Source organism: Geotrypetes seraphini, chromosome 3 (genome assembly GCF_902459505.1).
Source record: "Geotrypetes seraphini chromosome 3, aGeoSer1.1, whole genome shotgun sequence".
Lineage (NCBI taxonomy): Eukaryota > Metazoa > Chordata > Amphibia > Gymnophiona > Dermophiidae > Geotrypetes > Geotrypetes seraphini.
In genome coordinates this window covers 314698794-314718719 of record NC_047086.1, presented here as the reverse complement: position 1 = coordinate 314718719, position 19926 = coordinate 314698794, and the positions used below count along the sequence as shown (strand labels likewise).

The 19926-nt window shown below is 41.6% G+C and overlaps 1 protein-coding gene across 5 annotated transcripts in view; it reads left to right on the top strand.

Annotated features, from left to right (window-relative positions):
- The window catches only part of PLCB4 (phospholipase C beta 4), a 714891-nt gene that overhangs the window by 659713 nt on the left and 35252 nt on the right, over positions 1–19926 (top strand). For all 5 annotated transcript variants that reach the window (XM_033937395.1, XM_033937391.1, XM_033937393.1 and 2 more), the window contains one exon: positions 160–335. In XM_033937395.1, the coding sequence (XP_033793286.1) occupies positions 160–335 (176 nt within the window). The remainder of the gene's footprint in view (positions 1–159; positions 336–19926) is intronic.

Here is a 19926-nt window from a genome sequence, read left to right as displayed (position 1 = left end):
AGGAAATATTCAATGTTCAGTGCCGCTGAATATCCTCTCCCAGTCAGATCCGAGGAAGGAGCCTCTCTCTTCCTTTTCTTTTCTCTTCTCTTTGTTTACCTTAGTTACAGCCTACCTGAAAAATACATTAACCATCTATTTATGGTTTTCATTGTGCAGGTGAAAGATATCGTAGCCCAACACACAAAAGAATGGTCAGAAATGATTAATACTCATACTGTGGAAGAACAAGAACTTCGGGATACACATCTCAGCCAACAGTGTGAGCTGCTGAAGAAACTTCTAATCAGTGTTCATGAACAACAGACCCAGCAACTAAAGCTTTCTCAAGAGAGGTGAGCAAAGATGGTAGTCTAAACACACATGCAAATAGGCATTAGCTGGCATTCATGTTTCTCTAAGCAGTTCATGATACAACTATATCCATATATGCATTTAAGTTCTGTTATCTTGAGTAAATATATAAGGAGGCAATATTGGAAGATATTGTTAAACATTATATCCTCTGATTTCAGGACAGAATGAACCTTTTATGTATTCCTTTACATTGATAATTCCTCGTGTCAACTAAAATCCTGCAGTTTCTATTACTGCCAAAAATTATGTAGAATGTCTAAAATATTGTTTGCAGCAGGAAGGGTAAAATGTATGGTCATTTACACAGCTGAAGAATTCTATGAAAAGTCTGCCTGTGTGGGTGAGGGAGAATAGTTTTTTGACTGAGAATTTTACTGAGGTAGATATTCAGTTACCCAGATAAAATTGTTTTGAGATTGCCCTCCTAGAGCTTGGCTGGTTTGTGGAGATGAGATAATAATAATAATAACTTTATTTTTAGATACCTCCATACCATAAACAGTTCTAAGCAGTTTACAAGGGAAGAGACTGTATACAGACATTACAGAGAACTTTCAAATTTACATTGGCAACTTTATTTTTAGATACCTCCATACCATAAACAGTTCTAAGCAGTTTACAAGGGAAGAGACTGTATACAGACATTACAGAGAACTTTCAAATTTACATTGGCATGTTAAGTTTGGTCAGGTTTATCTTGAAGTGTACCGTATTTTCACGCATATAACACGCATACGTGTATATGCGCATACGCGTATAGCGCGCGAGAACAACATTTATGTAAAAAAAATTCTATATAGCACGCACACGCGTATACCGCGCATGCTGCTAAAATCTCCTCCCGCCACCCCCACTTACTCCCTCTTCTAGCCCTGCGAACCGGCATCCCCCCCCCCACGATCCTACATCCCCCCCAGCACCGCAAAGACATCACTTACCCCGATTGGACACCAGCACCAATGCACAGGACATGCCAGTGCCCGAAGATTCTCCCTCGCCTGGGCTGGGCTGGGCGGTGCGAGGGAGATCCTCCCTCTTCCCTGTGCTGGGCTGGACTGGGCTTTGAGCATTTGCGCATGCTCAAAGCCTTCTGGTCTCGCTCTCTCCGAGATTCTGAATCTGGGAATCTCGGAGAGAGCGAGACCAGAAGGCTTTGAGCATGCGCAAATGCTCAAAGCCCAGTCCAGCCCAGCACAGGGAAGAGGGAGGATCTCCCTCGCACCGCCCAGCCCAGCCCAGGCGAGGGAGGATCTTCTGGCACTGGCACGTCCTGTGCATTGGTGCTGGTGCCGGTGCCCAATCGGGGTAAGCGATGTCTTTGCGGTGCTGGGGGAGATGTAGGATCGCGGGGGTGACGCGAGCGGGGGGGAGGATGCCAGTTCGCAGGAGGGGTGCCGGATCACAATGAAAAAAAAAAAATTGTATAACGCGCTCACACATATAACGCGCATGGTTATGCTTGGTTTATAAAATCGTGTATAACGCGCGCGTTATATGCGTGAAAATACGGTATTGGAAGTACATCAGGTTGAAGTGGGGTCAGAGAAATTTGTCAAAGAGATAGGTTTTATTGACTTTCTAAACGTTTGGTACGATCTTTGGCCACTTCTCTCCTGTAATTTTTTCTGATATATGTGGAGTCAGTTTCAAATAAAAAGTACATTTTTTGGCAGCCATTAAAAATATAGCCCGGATATCTGGAGATTTTAAATGCTTATATAGATAGTCCTGGGGTAAAAATGCATCTGTCTCAGCATTATCCCTATAGTGAAGGTCGGAGCAATCTCATGGCCAGAAGTAAATTTTTGAGTAGGTTTGATGGGCCCATAATCTCTCCCCAAACCCTCTTCTCCCCCTGCTGCTTCCTCACCAAACTTATAACTCTGAATGGTCCATCCAGTCTGCTCTTTAATTACATGAATAAATAATTGTCTTTACACATTTGTACTTATAGCTTTGGTGTTTTGGTGACGCAGCCATATATGTGAAGCGTGACCATGTCGGGCACATCCTTGTGTTCCTGGGAGTACTCTTAATAAAGACCTTATACTGGATTTTATTTGGTCTGCTTCTTTGTTTTGCCATATAGACAGGAGATACTGAAAACTAGAAGATGGATAGGACTAGGAGGGAAGGAGCAGGAGATGGGTAGGGAAAAGGAACAGAACAGAAGGTAGATGGGGCCATAGGGTGGGGAAGGGAAAGAAATGGAATGGAATGGTGCAGAAGATGGATGGGACTGAGGGGTATGGGTGGGGGGAATGGGAACAGAGTGGAAACTGGAATTGGACTATGGGTGATGAGAGAAAGGGAATAAATTAGGAGATGACCAAGGGGTGGAGAAGGAGAACAGATCAGAAGATGGATATAACTAGGGGATGGGGTGGGGTGAGCACAGAACAGATGATTAGAACTTAGTGATTGAATGGGAGAGTTTTGGGGAGCAGACAAGGGAATTATGGATAGGAGATATAGAGTGGGAATTTCAAGGGGATAGTGAGTACTTGGTAGTTTTAGGCATGAGTGGGGATATATTGATGGGCTGGGAAATTGTGAGGGTATGAAATGAGGAATATTGAAAAAGGTCAAGAAAATAGGAGAATGTGGGGGAAAGGTTGAGACATAATGCAAATGACCTACAAGAGTGAAGAGAGGAAGAGAGGCATTGAAAGGGATCTGGTTACTGGGGAGAGGTATGGTGAGGAAGAGGATATGTCTTTGAAGAGATTGAGTGAGAGTTGAAATGGGGTTAAACAATGGTGAAAGAGAGGGTATTGGGCAAGGAGTGTGGGGTATAGGGTAAGAGATAGAAGAATGGCCTTGGAAAGAAGGGAAGGAAGGAGAGACAGGGATGGAGCTGGGACTGATAGGGTGAAGAGATGCAAAAGAAAGTAGAGGAGGGCTAAAAGGGTACAAAGGATGGGAAGGGGGGGACTAAGGAAATGGGTAAAAGGTGGAAGTCAAGGCAGGGGTGGGATTGGTGGGAAGTGGAGCAGGGACAGGATGGAGGTGTAAAACCAAAAGTTGGTCCAGGGTGCCTCAACCACTTGAGTCGGCCCTGCAGGCAGCCCCCTCCTCTTAGACACATAGCTTCACACACACACATGCAGTACACAGAATGCTATACCTAGAACTGTATGAGCGGTGTAGCTGTACAAAGTACAACAATACAGAAGGAAAGGAGTAGTGAAGCGAGGGAGGGGGAGCAGTCTGGTGTACCTGTAGCTCAGTATAGTCCTGCACCTACATTCAATCGTGCACCCACACGCATGCAGCATGCTTTCCCCAGGTGTTAATATCTCCAGACCTTCAATATGTGTTACATGGACACAGCTAGTGTAATATTGTGCCCTAAGCCTAGCTAAACTACTTCTAAGTGTGATTATTTACAGTGTGTCCCTTAGTACTCGTTCATTACAATTCTGTAGATTTATTGTAAAGCCATCCAGGATGATTCATCCTCCAAGTTTGAAAAGCTGTATTCTCAACATAAATTATGTCCTTGAGGCCTATTTCATCAAAAACTTGTCAGTGGGAGAAGAAATAGAAAGCAGAAATAAAGCCACAAACTCTGCAGCCTTATTAAATGTTTTTGTACCAAAATAAATGATCGATAGTCCATGTGTGTTAAGCCTTTTTTGTTTGTTTCTTTGTTTTTTTTATTTTTTCCAACCCTGTATTGGAAAGGGATTATAAATAAAGGTTTGAGATGTACCTGTCCGTCCATCTGTCTACTGGGGTGGGGGGTAGGTGATATAACTGAAAATTTAATGGAACAGGACTAAATTTATCATGAGGGAAAACCTGCTGAATGGATAGTGACATATTGAGTCTAACCAGACTAGTAAACTTCCTCCCAAAATGGCCCAGTATATTTCTATAGGAGAAGCAGATCCAGCTTCTGTAGCATTAAAACATTGATTCATTGGAACACAACAGTTAGGGAACTGCTCCACACAAATTATTCCTTACCTCTTTTCTACTTCTCTGGCCACAAATACACACAGAGGGCCAAATTCTCCAAACGGCGCCTACATCAGTGGCCGTTTACAAAAGCAGCACTGATCACATGTCAATCACACAATAGTCGCAATCCAATATCACAGCTCTAGATAATTTTAATTGTTCAATAAATAAACAAATAAATAATTGTTTAATTGTATAAAGTGCTCAGACCCTACAACCAACTTTGTTCAATGTAATCACTCAACTATGGTTGCCAGTGGGACCATCATCGCCTTTACAGTCCCTTGCCTCCTAAGTCACCGTTCATTAACCAAATGCAACACTATAAATGGTAACTAATCTGAAATTGTTGATGGGAGGCCCCTTGTTGGTCAAATTGGCAGCCTTAGACTGGAACCATGAAAGTGCTTGTGCTCTGAAAGTGCTTGTGTTAAAAACCAACTAAGTGCCATGCTGAGAAACTGAGCCCCTCGACTCGAGTTTCATGTCCTTCAGGAGTGGTCACTATTAAATACAATAAAATAATAAAATAAATTGAAATGGAAGTTAAACCTCAAATCCATTGTTGTAAATCAATACAACCCTACTTCATTTGTAAACCTACACTGAAACAACTCTTTCCAACTCCGCTATATTATACGCTAAACTTTTATTTATATCATCACAGAATATTTGCATTTATTTCCCTAGTAGTTGAATCACACAATAGTGCCATTTGGAGAATCACAGCTACATGATTTCCAACACCTACCATTCACGAGAATTGCATTTACAGAAGTGCCTAAAGGCACCTAAGGCCATTTCTAGTGTTAACCATGTCTAAAGTGACCTTAGGCACCATTAGGTACCTCCTTAGTCAGGAGAATGGCATCTTTTTTGAAGGCACCCATGGGCACCTCCATTTTTTAATGACATTTTATTTATTCTTTATTAAGTTTACATAATAATTACAAGACAACTCTTGCTTCAGAAATACACAGAAAGATAAAAATTAACAGAAATTTAACAATTTAAGCAACAAAATTTCTTCCTTAGACCACAATAACTCCAACTTCAAGGGAAGAATCAGAAAATTAGTGAAGAGAACCCAATTAAAGGAATAGGAATCGGTTTAACAGACAGCTCCCACTATTTATAATGCTGTTCTATAATTGCCCGATTCCCCCTGCCGACAACTTCATCAGATCCAGGAAAGCCCGCAACTGCTCAGGTAGAAAAAATACACATTTAACCCCAAGATATTCAACCATACATCCACAGGGACAAGCCAAGAGGAAAGTTGCACCCAAAGTCACTGTCTCAACTCTCATGGCAAGAAACAATTTCCTATGCTCCTGCGCCTGTCTAGCCATACCTTTTTCCCCAGGAACAGAATTTGAGAATTACGAAAATACTGTCTAAAAAATGTCATATCTTGCTCAAAAACAAAATAAAACACTAGTATTGCTCATTCTGAAGCATCCGACACTGAAGTTTCAAGTAAGTCCAGAAGATTCAAGGGTTCTCCAGCAATTAAATTTTGAACTCCTTTTTCTGGAGTGGCTCCTGTTTCATTTTTTGAAGGTATATAATATATATGGTTAACTGGCAGAATATTTTCTGGGGAACATCCCAACACCTGAATCAAAAACCTTCTCAGCATTTCCATAGGAGTCACTCCCAATGATTCTGGAAAATTCAGGAGACGCGCATTGAGCCTAAGTTATAATTCTCAAATTGCTCTACTTTATCTTGTCCTTAACTATTCCAGTGGATAAAGATTGAAGATCTTCCACTTTTTCCTTAACTTGTTTAACCTCTAATGCAAATTGTACTTTAGTCCCTTCAAGTTTTTCAGCCAAAGTATTCACTGTACTCAAAAGTGTTGTGATCTCCCGGGAAGACTTGCCAACGGATGAGTTAAGCTTTAAGAGAGCATTCTATATGCTCTCTATAGTTACCACAGGAGATGTTCCTGCTGGAAGAGAGATGGCCACACTCCCTTCCAAATCTCGTTGTTCCTTGGAGGCTCCCACTACTTCTGCCCCTGAAATTAGTTCTTCTCCCTCATGAGAAGAACTTCACGTGGCTCCTCCAATTCAGTCACAGGGAACTCCAGGCATGGTGGAGGAACAGCTACCGGAGGGAAGCGAGAAATCTCCCAGTCCGATTCCTCGGCTCCTCTTCCCTCTGAGGACACACCAGATGCCCCTCCAGTATCGAGTTGGGAATTCCCAGGTACAGCAGCAAATTCTAAAATGAAGCATTGTGCAGGGATTGATGCCCGAATTGCAGGGGAATCAGTTCAGACTGTCCCCTTGCACTTTGAATGTGATTTAATAGTTTGTTAGGTAATTTTGAGCTTCTCTGTTCAATCACCCTCAGAGATGCCATCCCAGAGCTGCCGCCATCTTGGATCCTCCCCCTGTGTTGCCTCTTTAATGACATTTTAATTGTTTTTTAATCAGTGCAGTCAATTACTGCACCAATTGAACTAATTAAAAAAATTAGGTAGTGGTAGGGTGCCTACTGCTGCTTAACTTGTGGCGCCATTACTAGAATCAGGGCCAAAGTCAGCATATATATGTCTGTGTATATGTGTGTGTGTGTGTGTGTGTGTGTGTGTGTATATACACATATACACACACAGTACATACACACTCACAAAGGTGTTGGAAAGAATTCCATCAACCATGATTTTACATACTTTTCCTGTTTGTTTTTAATGCTGAATATAGAGAAATGAAATTTGGACACTTTTTATGCAAACTGAACTCTCCATGTAAAATTGAAAAGTTCATGCCCAATGCATAAAACAAATTGTATGCAAGTGGAAGCAGATTTTAGATTTTAAAAAAATTGAAATGTCCACATTAAGGTGTGTCAATTTCTGGTAGTAATTTATTTATTTATTTATTCATTCATTCATTCAATTTTCTATACTGATCTCCCAGGGGAGCTCAGAATGGTTTACATGAGTTTATTCAGGTACTCTCCCTGTCTGTCCCTGTGGGCTCACAATCTGTCTAATGGGGGGATTAAGTGATTTGCCCAGGGTCACAAGGAGCAGCATGGGTTTGAATCCATAACCTCAGGGTACTGAGGCTGTAGCTTTAACCGATGCACCATACTCTCCCCCATTTTTAGAAAAAGAATCTGCCGACATAAGAGCCTTTTCTAAAATATATCCTGGAATGAACATGTATATAAGCAAGCAGTTCTAAATTTTTAATCTCCTAAAATGGTGTTTACCTTATTGAATGACCAAGTTGTATCATCCAGCAGAAATTACATAAGATGTGTTTTGTATGTTTTTATGGTTTATTGAATTCTTTTTGTAGTCTATTTTTATCTGTAATTTATTGGTTTTTGTTGTGTTATGTGTTTATGCATGTACTTTATACACTAGCATATAAGCCCCTAGTATTTTGTGAAGACACATTGGAACCTGTGTCTTTATAAAATACTCTAAAATAAACACGTCAAACCTTCACTAAGTGCAGTAACTTAAATTAGAATGGTCACCATGCCAGCTCTGCACTATGCCCAATAAAGAGAACTAGAAAAATTCTCAGAAAATGTAGGCGAAGTTGACTTATTGATGCCATGGGTTAACAAGAACAGCACCAGTTAAACTCTTTTTTTCAATAGACAACTGTCCCTACCTGCTTGTGCATTGTATTGATGGCTTCTGCCCCCAGCAACACAGTTCCAGGGATCTTCAGAAAAGACCAGGCAGAGGTGGTAAGGAGAGGAGAAGGCAGTTTTGTCATTCACAAGTCACAGGAAAAATGTCAGTTTTAAGAAGGAGATTTCTCTCTATCAACGAGATCAGCACGTGGGCAGGGAAACCATTAATGAGCAAATTAGAAACATGCCCATTCTTTGCCTTGCAAAGCACAAGGTTTGGGAATGTTCTGTTCCATCTGACTGGCACTGATCCTCTGTGAAGGGTATACTTAAAGAAAAGCCAAATGTGTTCACTATGACACACTTTTAGCATTTTCAGCTATTTTTCACACTGAATAAACCAGACACAATATGAAAATGAATAAAATTTCGTGCAAGTTTATGGGAGTCATAGCTAATATATTTAGGTTTACTTGAAATGTGTGGTAGCTTAGGGCAGTGGTTCCCAACCCTGTCCTGGAGGAACACCAGGCCAATTGGGTTTTCAGGCTAGCCCTAATGAATATGCATGAAGCAAATTTGCATGCCTATCACTTCCATCATATGCAAATCTCTCTCATGCATATTCATTAGGGCTAGCCTGAAAACCCGATTGGCCTGGTGTTCCTCCAGGACAGGGTTGGGAATCACTGGCTTAGGGAAGCATTCTTTCTCTATTTTTTTTTAATAAAAAAAGATCATGGATTAAGTGTTATGCTATGGCAACTGCAACAAAATTTCTTTCCTGCCGTAGAGTTGCAGCAGAGTTAGGAAAGGCAAGGAGAAGGGGAGGGAAGGAAAAGAAAAAGTGAATAAGAAGGGGAAAGTAAAGAGAAGAAGAGTGAACCTACCTGGGAAAGATGAAAGAGAATAATAATAATAACAGTTTATATACCACAGGACCATGAAGTTCTATGTGGTTTACAGTGATTAAAAGATGTTACAGATTGAGTAGAATTAACAAAGTTAAGGGTTAGTGATTAACAGTTCTGGGGATCAGTTGTTGTGAACTAAGATTGTATAGGTCAGTTACCTAAATACTTCAAGAACAGATTTGTTTTTGGTGTTTTCGAAATTCCCCATATGTAGTAGGCATAAGCAGTTGTTCCAGATCTTTACCCCATGCTGCTTGATGTGAGAAAAGATGTTGATGATGACTTTTAAATTTACATCCTCTAACCGGTGGGGAAACAAAATTCAGATGTGAGCTTCTCTTGTGTTTGTTGGTTGTGAAAGAGAAAAGGTCAGTTATATATTTAGGGGCTAAACCGTATAGTATCTTAAAGCAAAAACATCCACACTTGAACTTCACACGTGCCTCCATCGGCAGCCAGTGTAGAAGTCAGTAGGAAGGTGTTACATGATCGAATTTCTTCAACCCACAAAGTAGACTGACCTCCGCATTTTGTACCAGTTGCAATCGCCGCATATTCTTCTGGGAAATTGCCAAATAGGCGATGTTACAGTAATCAAGTTGGCTCAGTATAAGGGATTGTACCAGAATTCTAAATGATTACATTACATTAGGGATTTCTATTCCGCCATTACCTTGCAGTTCAAAGCGGATTACAAAAGAATTATCCAAGATGTATTACAACAAGAACTTAAAAAAAAAAAAAAAAAAATTGGTCATTTTCAAAAAGAGTAAGAAATGGGTAAGGTTATTTGTTTGGGGTAGTTGGCTTTAGTGAGAGGTGAAGTTTGAGACTTGCGGTATTATTTCTTTTTTCTGAGTTTTCTTGAAGAGTATGGTCTTTATTTCTTTTCTAAAAGTCTTGTAGTCGAGGGATGCCATCAGTAGATTGGCGATTTGGTTGTCTAGTTTGGCTGCTTGAGTGGCCAGGAGGCCATCATATAGTTTTTTCCGTTTGACCTCCTTAATTGGGGGGTATGAGAATGGGGTGTGAGTTTTCCTATGTCTGGTTGTGGATGAGGCGGTTATTTGGTAGTTTGGACTGTCTCCGTATAAAGTCTTAAATAGTAGGCAGTAGAATTTAAATTGTATTCTTGCTGGGATCGGAAGCCAGTGTGATTGGAGATATGCTTCTGTAATGTGATCATGTTTCTTTAATGAGTAGATGAGTCAGTGCTGTGTTTTGATAGTTTGTATTTGTTTTGTTATGGTTGTAGGGCATGGGAGGTAGAGGATACTACAGTAGTCAAGTAGGCCTAGTATTAAGGACTGAACTATGAGCTGGAATTGAGTTTTCTCTAAGAATTTCCGAACTTGTCTTAAGTTTCTCATGAGTAAGAATGACTTTTGTATTGTTTTATTGATTTGCGGTTGCATGGTGCAGCATCTGTTGATAGTTATTCCTAGCAGTTTTAGGGTGGTTTGTATGGGGTAGTTGATTGCGTTGATTTCAATGTTGGTTATGGTTGGTATTTTGTTGTTTTCTAGGAGGATGAATTTCATTTTATCTGGGTTCAATTTCAGTTTGTGATCTTTCATCCAGGTTGCTATTGATTTTAGTGTTTGGTATATTGTGTTCGTCATGGAGAGTTCAGGTTGATCGAAGGGTATGAGAATGGTGATTTCATCGGCATAGCTGTAGGAGGTTATGCCTTGTTTGTCCAGGTGAGAGCTGAGGGAGGCTGTATAGAGATTGAAGAGAGTGGGGGATAGAGGGGATCCTTGGGGAACTCCGCAGGGGTTTGACCAAGGTTAAGATTTTTGTTTGTCTGATTTTACTCTATAGGTATCTTGATTTAAGGAATCCTTCAAACCATGTGTATACTTTATCTGTGATACCTATTGTATCCAGGATTTGTAGTAGAATGTTATGGTCCACCAAGTCGAATGCAGCGGTTAGGTCTAGTTGTATGAGCATCATTTTTTTTCCTGTGCTGAGATGTTGTCTGGTTGTGTCCAAGAGAGATCCTAGTAGTGTTTCCGTGCTGAAGTTGTTTCTGAAGCTGGATTGTGTGGGATGGAGTATGTTATGGTTTTCTAGATAATTGGAGAGGAATTTGGCAACTAGTTCCTCTATTAATTTGATATAGAGTGCAATAGAGGCAATGGGTCTGTAGTTGGCTGTTTGGTCTATCAGTCCTTTGGGGTCTTTGAGGATCGGGGTGATGATGATTTCGCTGAGGTTGGTAGGGTAGTGGCCGTTTATTAGCGAGATTTGTATCCAGCTTAGAAGAAGAGTGCAGAATTTTGTGCTGGATGTTTTTAGGAGATATGGTGGACAGTTGTTGAGGTCACAGGATGCATGGCTGTATTTTTTGTAGTATTTGTTGAATTTGGGCCATTGTATGTTGGGAAATTGAGACCATATTCTATCTGTTGTAGTAGAATCTCTATCTATGGGGAGAATTGTGAATTCGTTAGGATGGGTAGAGGTGTCATTGAGGGTAGCTCTTGCATTGGTAATTTTATTTTGGAAGTGTTCTGCTAATAGAGTGGCTGAGGGGGGGGTAGTATTGTTAGTGGTCAGGTAGGGTTTGGTGTCGGTTAAGTATGCTCTAATGGACTGAAGCTTCCAGAGGCTGTGAAAACTCTTTCTAACTAAGGAATCCACCTGGTCTTTCATGGTCAGGCTCTGGTCCAATGTTACTCCCAATAACTTCATAGTAGATTGAATAGGATAGCTAAGATTATTGATGCACATTGGTGCTTTAGTGTCAAGTGGGTATGGCGATGCTATGAAGAATTTTGTAAGCCCCCCCCCCCCCCTTTATGCCTTACCTGGTGGTCTAGTAGGTTTCGGGGCAGGAGCAATGCACATTAATGTTTTAGTGTCAAGCGGTTATGGCGAAGTTACAAAAAATTTTGTTTTTTCTGAATTAAGCTGAGAATTTTCTGAGAAAAGCATCAGGATCAAAAGGCCCATGATAGAAGAATATAACTTTAAGAAAAACAATGAAAGATAATCTTAGGTAGAGTTTCAGGAGAGGGAGGGACCAAAGCTGTTCCTTTATCCAATCCCAGGAGAGAGAAATACACGAAGCAGAGGGAAGGAAAATGGGTGAGCACAAGAAGCTGGAAATAGAAGCCCGAAAATTGCAGTGAGGTGGAAGAAGGCCAGAAGTAAAAACAAAGCCAAGAGGTTGCCTAGAAGCAACAGTTGATTTATCCAGAGTGCCTGTGCAGATGTACTAGAGACATAGTTCAAGGGTCATTTTAACAGAATCAACAACAAATTGTTGCATTGGTGGGATCTCTGTGATATCTCCAGTGAGTGAATGATCACTTTGATGGATTCTGGAGTTATCCCAGGAAAGAGAAGAGATTGACAGTAGGTGGTAAGCTTCCTCCCCCCATACACACACGCACACATATACATGGGGACCATATGGATCAAGAAAGCCTCAACAAGTATATGGTTTCTCTTGATTTGAGACCTGAAAGATGGTCTTTTTAGGTCCTGACTTAATATAAGGGATGAGACTCATGGTGGGGAAGAAGATTAAGAAGAGGATAAGCACTCTAAAAATGCTAGAGCAAGCATGGTCCCTTTTTAAGGATACAGTCACCAAGGCACAAAATCTATATATACCGCGTATCAACAAGGGATCCAAGAGGAAAAAGAACAAAGAACCGGCTTGGCTCACTATAGATGAGAAGGAATCGATCAAAGACAAGAAAACTTTGTTTAAGGAATGGAAAAGGTCAAAGATGGACGAAAACTGGAATAAACAGAAACAACATCAACACAGGTGCCATAAGGTGGTAAAAAGGGCCAAAAGAGACTACAAAGTAAAAATAGCCAAGGAGACAAAAAACTTCAAGCCGTTCTTTTGATATATTAAGGGTAAACGACCCGTGAAGGAAGCGGTGGGACCATTGGATGACCATGGAATAAAGGGAGTGCTAAAGGAGGACAAAGCAATCGTCAACAAACTGAACACATTTTTTTGCGTCTATATTGTCACAACCCTAGCCTAAAAGCTAAGTTTGTTCCAGATAAGGCTCCTCATAACCGAAGCCTTACCCTGAAAAGGGCTAACCAGTGTGACAGGTTAAACTCAGACAGACAGATAGGGTCTGAGTTCCAATTGAACCACCATGTTACAGAACCCTGGGGAGGGGAAGATGAGTGGGAGAACAGCCTGGAGCAGTAGGAGGTGCCTTACAAAAAAGGACAGCCTAAGAGGCAAGCTCAGAATTCCAGTAATGCACAACTGCTGGGTCCAATTAAGGCCCAAAGGAAAACTCAGCAGAAGCAGCAGGTTGCCCTTCCCCTTCACAGGTTAGGGCGTGGCCAGCTCAGTGCTTTAGAAGCTGAGCTGAGAAAGACCAAATCAGTCTATCCTGGGCCAGCCCAGGAAGGAGGCTCGAAGGAGTGGGCTCCTGAACTCCAACAGAACCAGGACATTGAAATCCTGGATGCAACTTCTGTCCCTGAGGCAAACCAGACAGCCAACCCGGATGCCATAGAGCTTATGGATACTTCCATGGAACCTGAAGAAATCCACATGGATGAGAGTTAAGTGGAATTTCCCGACTGTTTGTGGGTTTGGAATTTTGGTTTTTTCTTTTGGGCTATCTGGAAGCACAAGGCAGGCAGCGTGAGCAGTGCTAGGCTCACGGCTGGATTTGGCGCCTTATTTTTGGGACATTGAAGGAAGTGTGTTTTGTGCATTTTTACTTTTGCCTTTTTCTGTTTGGATGGGACTTTGTTGCTGACCGTGTGAAAGGGGTAGTAACGGGGAGAATCCACTAAAGATCCTCGGGTTGGGATTGTGGGGCCAATTTTTGGCAAATTAAAGTATAGTGGATTCAGTTACTCCCCTCCCCCACCAGCTGCTTGTTAAGTTGGCTGGGGAAGGCCTGTTAAAAACCAGGCCTAGGCAGCACGTTCTAAAAGTGTTTAAAAACATAGTGAATGACCAGTGTAAAGGCTGGGTAATTCCTGTACCCTTAGTTTGCCCTTTTGACTGTGGGACTGATAGGGCAGTGCTACAATAATACCATTTGGACACTTACCTGCAAGCAATGTGTGGGCTATGTTTTTGCAAGCCCGAATTTTCTGTTTATGTTTTGAGCTAAAAGCCTGAACTGTGGCAGTTTGCTACGTAGGAAATAAAGTTGGACTCAAGTTTATTGAAAAACTTTATTGTCCCTGACATTTTTCTTTATTTTACTTATAAGTACCAGCAGGACCTTCAACATCTTTTGAAGGCACGTCAAGATCGGTCGTTGCTGAGCCCTGGTCAGTGGCCAGTTGCAAAACCCGGCACCGGCAGGACCACAATATTTACCCAAGAGGATATACACAGCATATCAGAACCCATCAGGCTATATGCTGGAAGCAAAGACGGGAAACTGGCAGGGTTGATGGTCAGTCTAGAGGAGGTATGTAGGCAGATTGATAGGCTTAAGAGTGATAAATCCCCGGGACCGGATGGCATCCATCCGAGGGTCATCAAGGAACTGAAAGGGACTATAGTTGGACTGCTTCAACTAATAGCCAATCTGTCAATCAAATCAGGAAAGATTCCGGAAGACTGGAAGGTGGCGAATGTTACGCTGATCTTCAAGAAAGGTTTGAGGGGAGATCCGGGAAACTACAGACCGGTGAGTCTGACTTCAGTACTGGGAAAGATGGTTGAGGCGCTGATAAAGGACCGCATCATTGATCATCTTGACAGACACGGGCAGATGAGGGCCAGTCAGCAAAGGCAGATCGTGTTTGACGAACTTGCTGCACTTCTTTGAGGGAGTAAACAGGCAAATAGACAAGGGCAACCCGGTCAACATTGTATATCTGGATTTTCAGAAGGCATTTGACAAGGTTCCACTACTTTGGAAAATTGCAAGCCATGGAATCGAGGGTGAAATACATGGATTAAAAACTGGCTGGAACATAGGAAACAGAGAGTGGGAGTAAATGGACAATACTCGGACTGGAAGAGCATCACCAGTGGGGTGCCGCAGGGATCGGTGCTTGGACCCGTGCTCTTCAACATCTTTATAAATGATCTGGATATTGGTACGACAAGTGAGGTGATTAAATTTGCGGACAATATGAAGTTATTCAGAGTAGTGAAGACACATGGGGATTGTGAAGATCTGCAACGTGACATAATCAAGCTCGAGAAATGGGCATCGATAAGGCAAATGAGGTTCAATGTGGATAAGTGTAAAGTGATGCATGTCGGTAACAAAAATCTCATGCACGAATGCAGGATGTCCAGAGCAGTACTTGGAGAGACCTCCCAGGAAAGAGACTTGGGAGTTCTGATTGACAAGTCGATGAAGCCATCCGCTCAATGCGTGATGGCGGCGAAAAGGGTGAACAAATTGCTAGGAATGATAAAGAAGGGGATCACGAACAAATCGGAGAAGGTTATCATACTGTTATATTGGGCCATAGTGTGCCCTCACCTGGAGTACTGCGTCCAGCACTGGTGGCCGTACATTAAGAAGGACATGGTACTACTTGAAAGGGTTCAGAGAAGAGCGATTAAGATGATTAAAAGGCTGGAGGAGTTGTCGTACAGTGAGAGATTGTAGAAACTGGGCCTCTTCTCCCTTGAGAAGAGGAGACTGAGAGGGGACATGATCAAAACATTCAAGATACTGAAGGGAATAGACTTAGTAGATAAAGACAGAATGTTCACCCTCTCCAAGGCAGGGAGAACGAGAGGGCACTCCCTAAAGCTGAAAGGGGATAGATTCCGTACAAACATAAGGAAGTTCTTCTTCACCTAGAGAGTGGTAGACAACTGGAATGCTCTTTTGGAGTCTGTTATAGGGGGAAACACCCTCCAGGGATTCAAAACAAAGTTGGTCACTTTACAATGGTCACTTTACAAAACAATGGTCAGACCACACCTAGAATACTGTGTCCAACACTGGTCTCCATACCTCAAGAAAGATATAACCCTACTAGAGAGGGTGCAGAGGCGAGCCACGAAACCTGAGCTCCCTTCAGTTATTCCGCAAACAACTGAAAACCTGGCTTTTCAGCAAATTGTAGCTCTATCCTTCCCTCCTTTCTCTCCCCCCTTCAACACATAAGTTCATGTAATCCTTTTTTCTTCTTCTCTACCCACTATTTTAAGTTCTTGTAAACCGTGTCGAGCTCCATTCTCATGGAGATGATGCGGTATATAAACTTAAGGTTTAGATTAGATTAGATTAGTCAAAGGTATGGAGAATTTGAGCTACAAAGAACGCCTCGGAAAACTGGGACTGTTCACTCTCGAAAAGAGAAGACTGCGAGGGGATATGATTGAAACTTTTAAAATATTAAAAGGATTTGACAAAATAGGCCAAGAAGCAGAACTACTGACTTTTTCAGATGTGACATGGACAAGAGGTCATAGCCTGAAGCTGAGTGGCAGCAGGTTCAGGACAAATGTCAGGAAGTTCTGTTTCGTACAGAGAGTGGTGGACGCTTGGAATGCTCTTCCGGAGAAGGTTGTGACAGAGAATACTGTTTTGGGTTTTAAGCGCAAGTTGGATGAACACCTCCGTGCAAATCATATCGAGGGATACGGGAAACCGAGTCTCCAACCGGGAGCACCTAACTGGGCCTCTGCGTGTGCGGGTCGCCGGACTAGATGGACCAAGATCTGATCCGGTGAAGGCGTTTCTTATGGACAATTTCCTGCTAAACTGGAATGTACGCAGGTAAGGTTGGACTCATTTAGAGCACTGGTCTTTGACCTAAGGGCCGCCGCATGAGCGGACTGCTGGGCAAGATGAACCACTGGTCTTATGCTCTTATGCTTAACAAAATAGAGTCCAACAGGAAACAAACCTACAAATATAATAAGTCAAGCAGCAGGAGTGAGATGAGACAATGGTTTTTCCAAATCAAAAGAAACCAATGAAGAAAATCTATGAAAATATCAGTTTATTCTGTCCATCCACAAAGATAATGACCCAACACAGCATTATGTTTCAGTATCTAAAACGCCTGCCTCAGGTGTCAACCATACACTGGATCAAAAGACCAAGCACTTAGACAAGGAACAAAACTGTTCTTTAGATATACCATTCTCCAGAGTACCAAGCAAGAGGGTTACAAAGTGTTTTGGGGTTTTTTTGTGTTTTTTTTCTTTAAAGTCTATTGCAGTAAAGCAAATTGTGAAAGAGCTTGGCCTTCATTGTCAGGGAGTGAAGGTCTGGGTGTGCGGAATGAAATAGGAGTCACCCAGCTGTTTGACTCAACTTTTTTAAAATTCTTTTTAGGAACTCTTTGTCTTTTATGAAGAGATTTGTCATCATCTTTTGTGACCTGGAACACCAAGATCCCCCAAATCTGATACAGAGGTGGTTTGAAAGATGGGTAGGTTAGAACTAGGTTCTTTGCAACTGAAAGCCTCCTTGGTAGAACGGTGGTAGGGTCCCGGTTCAAACCAACAGGTGCACCCATTTTCCAGGACACTTATATCATATTCATCAACATTTGGTCTTCTTGTTTGATTGAGGCAGACATTGCCTAATATCATCCTTTTACAGAGCCACGATAGTGGTTTCTACCACAGGCCGGTGAGGTAAATGCTCCGGCGCTCATAGGAATTCTATGAGCGTCGGAGCATTTACCTCGCCAGCCCATGTTAGAAACCTCTACTGCAGCTTTGTAAAAGCCAGCATTAGTGCAGAAACGTAAGGAAACATTCACAGGGGGAGGAACATGGGCAGGGCTGACATGTGCTAAGTCAGTTGTAAGTTACATGTGTAACTGTCATATTTAGGCCCCTACATTTGTCTGTTATTGACATGGCATGCTAATGTCGACTTACACTAGTATTTTATTAGACCACTTACATACTCTTATAGAATAGGCTCACAGCTCATGTCATTTGGGCATATAGCACCCAGCTATAGAATTGCCCCAAACAATAGTATGAGTGGTCCAATGCTATCCGTATAAGAGAGGAACAGAGGAGGATGGATGGAGTGAGGGCAAACTTAGAATTATCTGTTTAGCAGACCTAAACTAAATGAACAGTGGTTGTGCAGGTGATCAAATTTGCCAATATCACAAAGTTATTCAAAGATCTTAAATCACAAGAGGATTGTGAAAAATTGCAAGAGGCCCTTACAAGACTGGGTATCCAAAAGGCAGATAACATTTAATGTGAGCAAATGCAAAGTGATGCATGTAGGGAAGAAGAAACCAGTTCCACATTAGGAATCAACACTCAGGAAAAAGATTTAGGTGCCATCATTGATGATATATTGAAACCCTCTGCTTAGTGTGCAGTGGCAAAAGCAAAAGAAAGCAAAAAGTGGCAAAAGAAAGCAAAAAGAATGTTAGGAATTATTAGAATAGGAATGGGGAACAAAACTGAGAATATTACAATGTCTTTGTACCACACCATTTTGCAACTGCGCCTTGAATATTGTGTGCAATTGTGGTCATCAGATCTCAAAAAATATACAACAGAATTAGAAAAGGTACAGAGAAGGGTAACCAGAATGATAAAAGAGATGTGAGGGACCAGAATGATAAAAGAGATGTGAGGACTTCCCTTTGAGGAAAGGCAGAAGAGGCTAGGGCTTTTCAGCTTGAAAAAGAGATGGCTGAGAAGAGAGATGATAGACGTCTATAAAATCTTGAGTGGAGTGGAACAAGTAGATGTGAAATGCCTGTTTATTCTTTCCAAAAATACATGGACTAGGGGACAATCAATGAATCTACTACATGTAATACTTTAACATTACAATTTCCAAGATTAAAAGGAATTATGTATAAAAGATTGTTTACTATCTCCTTTCCTTATCAAGCTGCCTTCATCTGGTCAATCCTGCAAATCCAAATACAATCTATAGGTAGCAAAGTTCAGTTGTAGATTAGGAATTGGTTATTGGATAGGAAACAGAGGGTAAGGTTAAGTGGCCATTTTTCTCAATGGCGGAGAGGAAACAGTGGAGTGCCGCAGGGATCTGTACTGGTACCGGTGCTATTTATCTTATTTATAAATGATCTGGAAATTGGAAAGACGGCTAAACTGATTAAATTTGCATATGACACTAAACTGTTCAAAGTTGTTAAAACACATACAGATTGTGAAAAATTGCAGGCAGACCTTAGGAAATTGGAAGACTGAGCATCCGAGTGGCAGATGATATTTAATGTGGACAAATGCAAAGTGATGCACGTTGGGAAGGATAACCCGAATCACAGTTACCAGATGCTAGGGTCCACCGTGGGGGTTAGCACTCATGAAAAGGTTCTGGGTATCATTGTAGACAATACAATGAAACCTTCTGTCCAATGTGTGGCGGTGGCCAAAAAAGCAAACAAAATGCTAGGAATTATTTAAAAAGGGATGGTTAACAAGACTAAGAATATTATAATGTCCCTATATCGCTCCATGGTGCAACCTCACCTGGAGTATTGTGTTCAATTCTGGTCTCCTTATCTCAAGAAAGATATAGCGACAATAGAAGAGGTTCAAAGAAGAGCGACCAACATGATAAAGGGGATGGAACTCCTCTCGTATGAGGAAAGACTAAAAAATGTTAGGGCTCTTCAGCTTTGAAAAGAGATGGCTGAGGGCAGATATGATTGAAGTCTATGTAATCCTGAGTGGAATAGATCGGGTACAAGTGGATCGATTTTTCACTCCGTCAAAAATTACAAACACTAGGGGTACACTCGATGAAGTTACAGGGAAATACTTTTAAAGCCAATAGGTGGAAATATTTTTTCACTCAGAGAATAGTTATGCTCTGGAACACATTGCCAGAGGTTGTAGTAAGAGCGGATAGCGTAGCTGGTTTTAAGAAGGGTTTGGGCAATTTCCTGGAGGAAAAGTCCATTGTCTGTTATTGAGAAAGACATGGGGCAAGCCACTGCTTGCCCTGGATCAATAGCATGGAATGTTGCTACTCTTTGGGTTTTAGCCGTGAGAAAGGGCTACTGGAATTGATGGACCTATAATCTGACCAGTAAGGCTATTCTTATGTTTTTATGCTTGAAACTTTTTTGTTTCAGAAATTTAATCTTAGTAGTTAATAGTGGGATAATGTTTTGTTACGTGTGTATA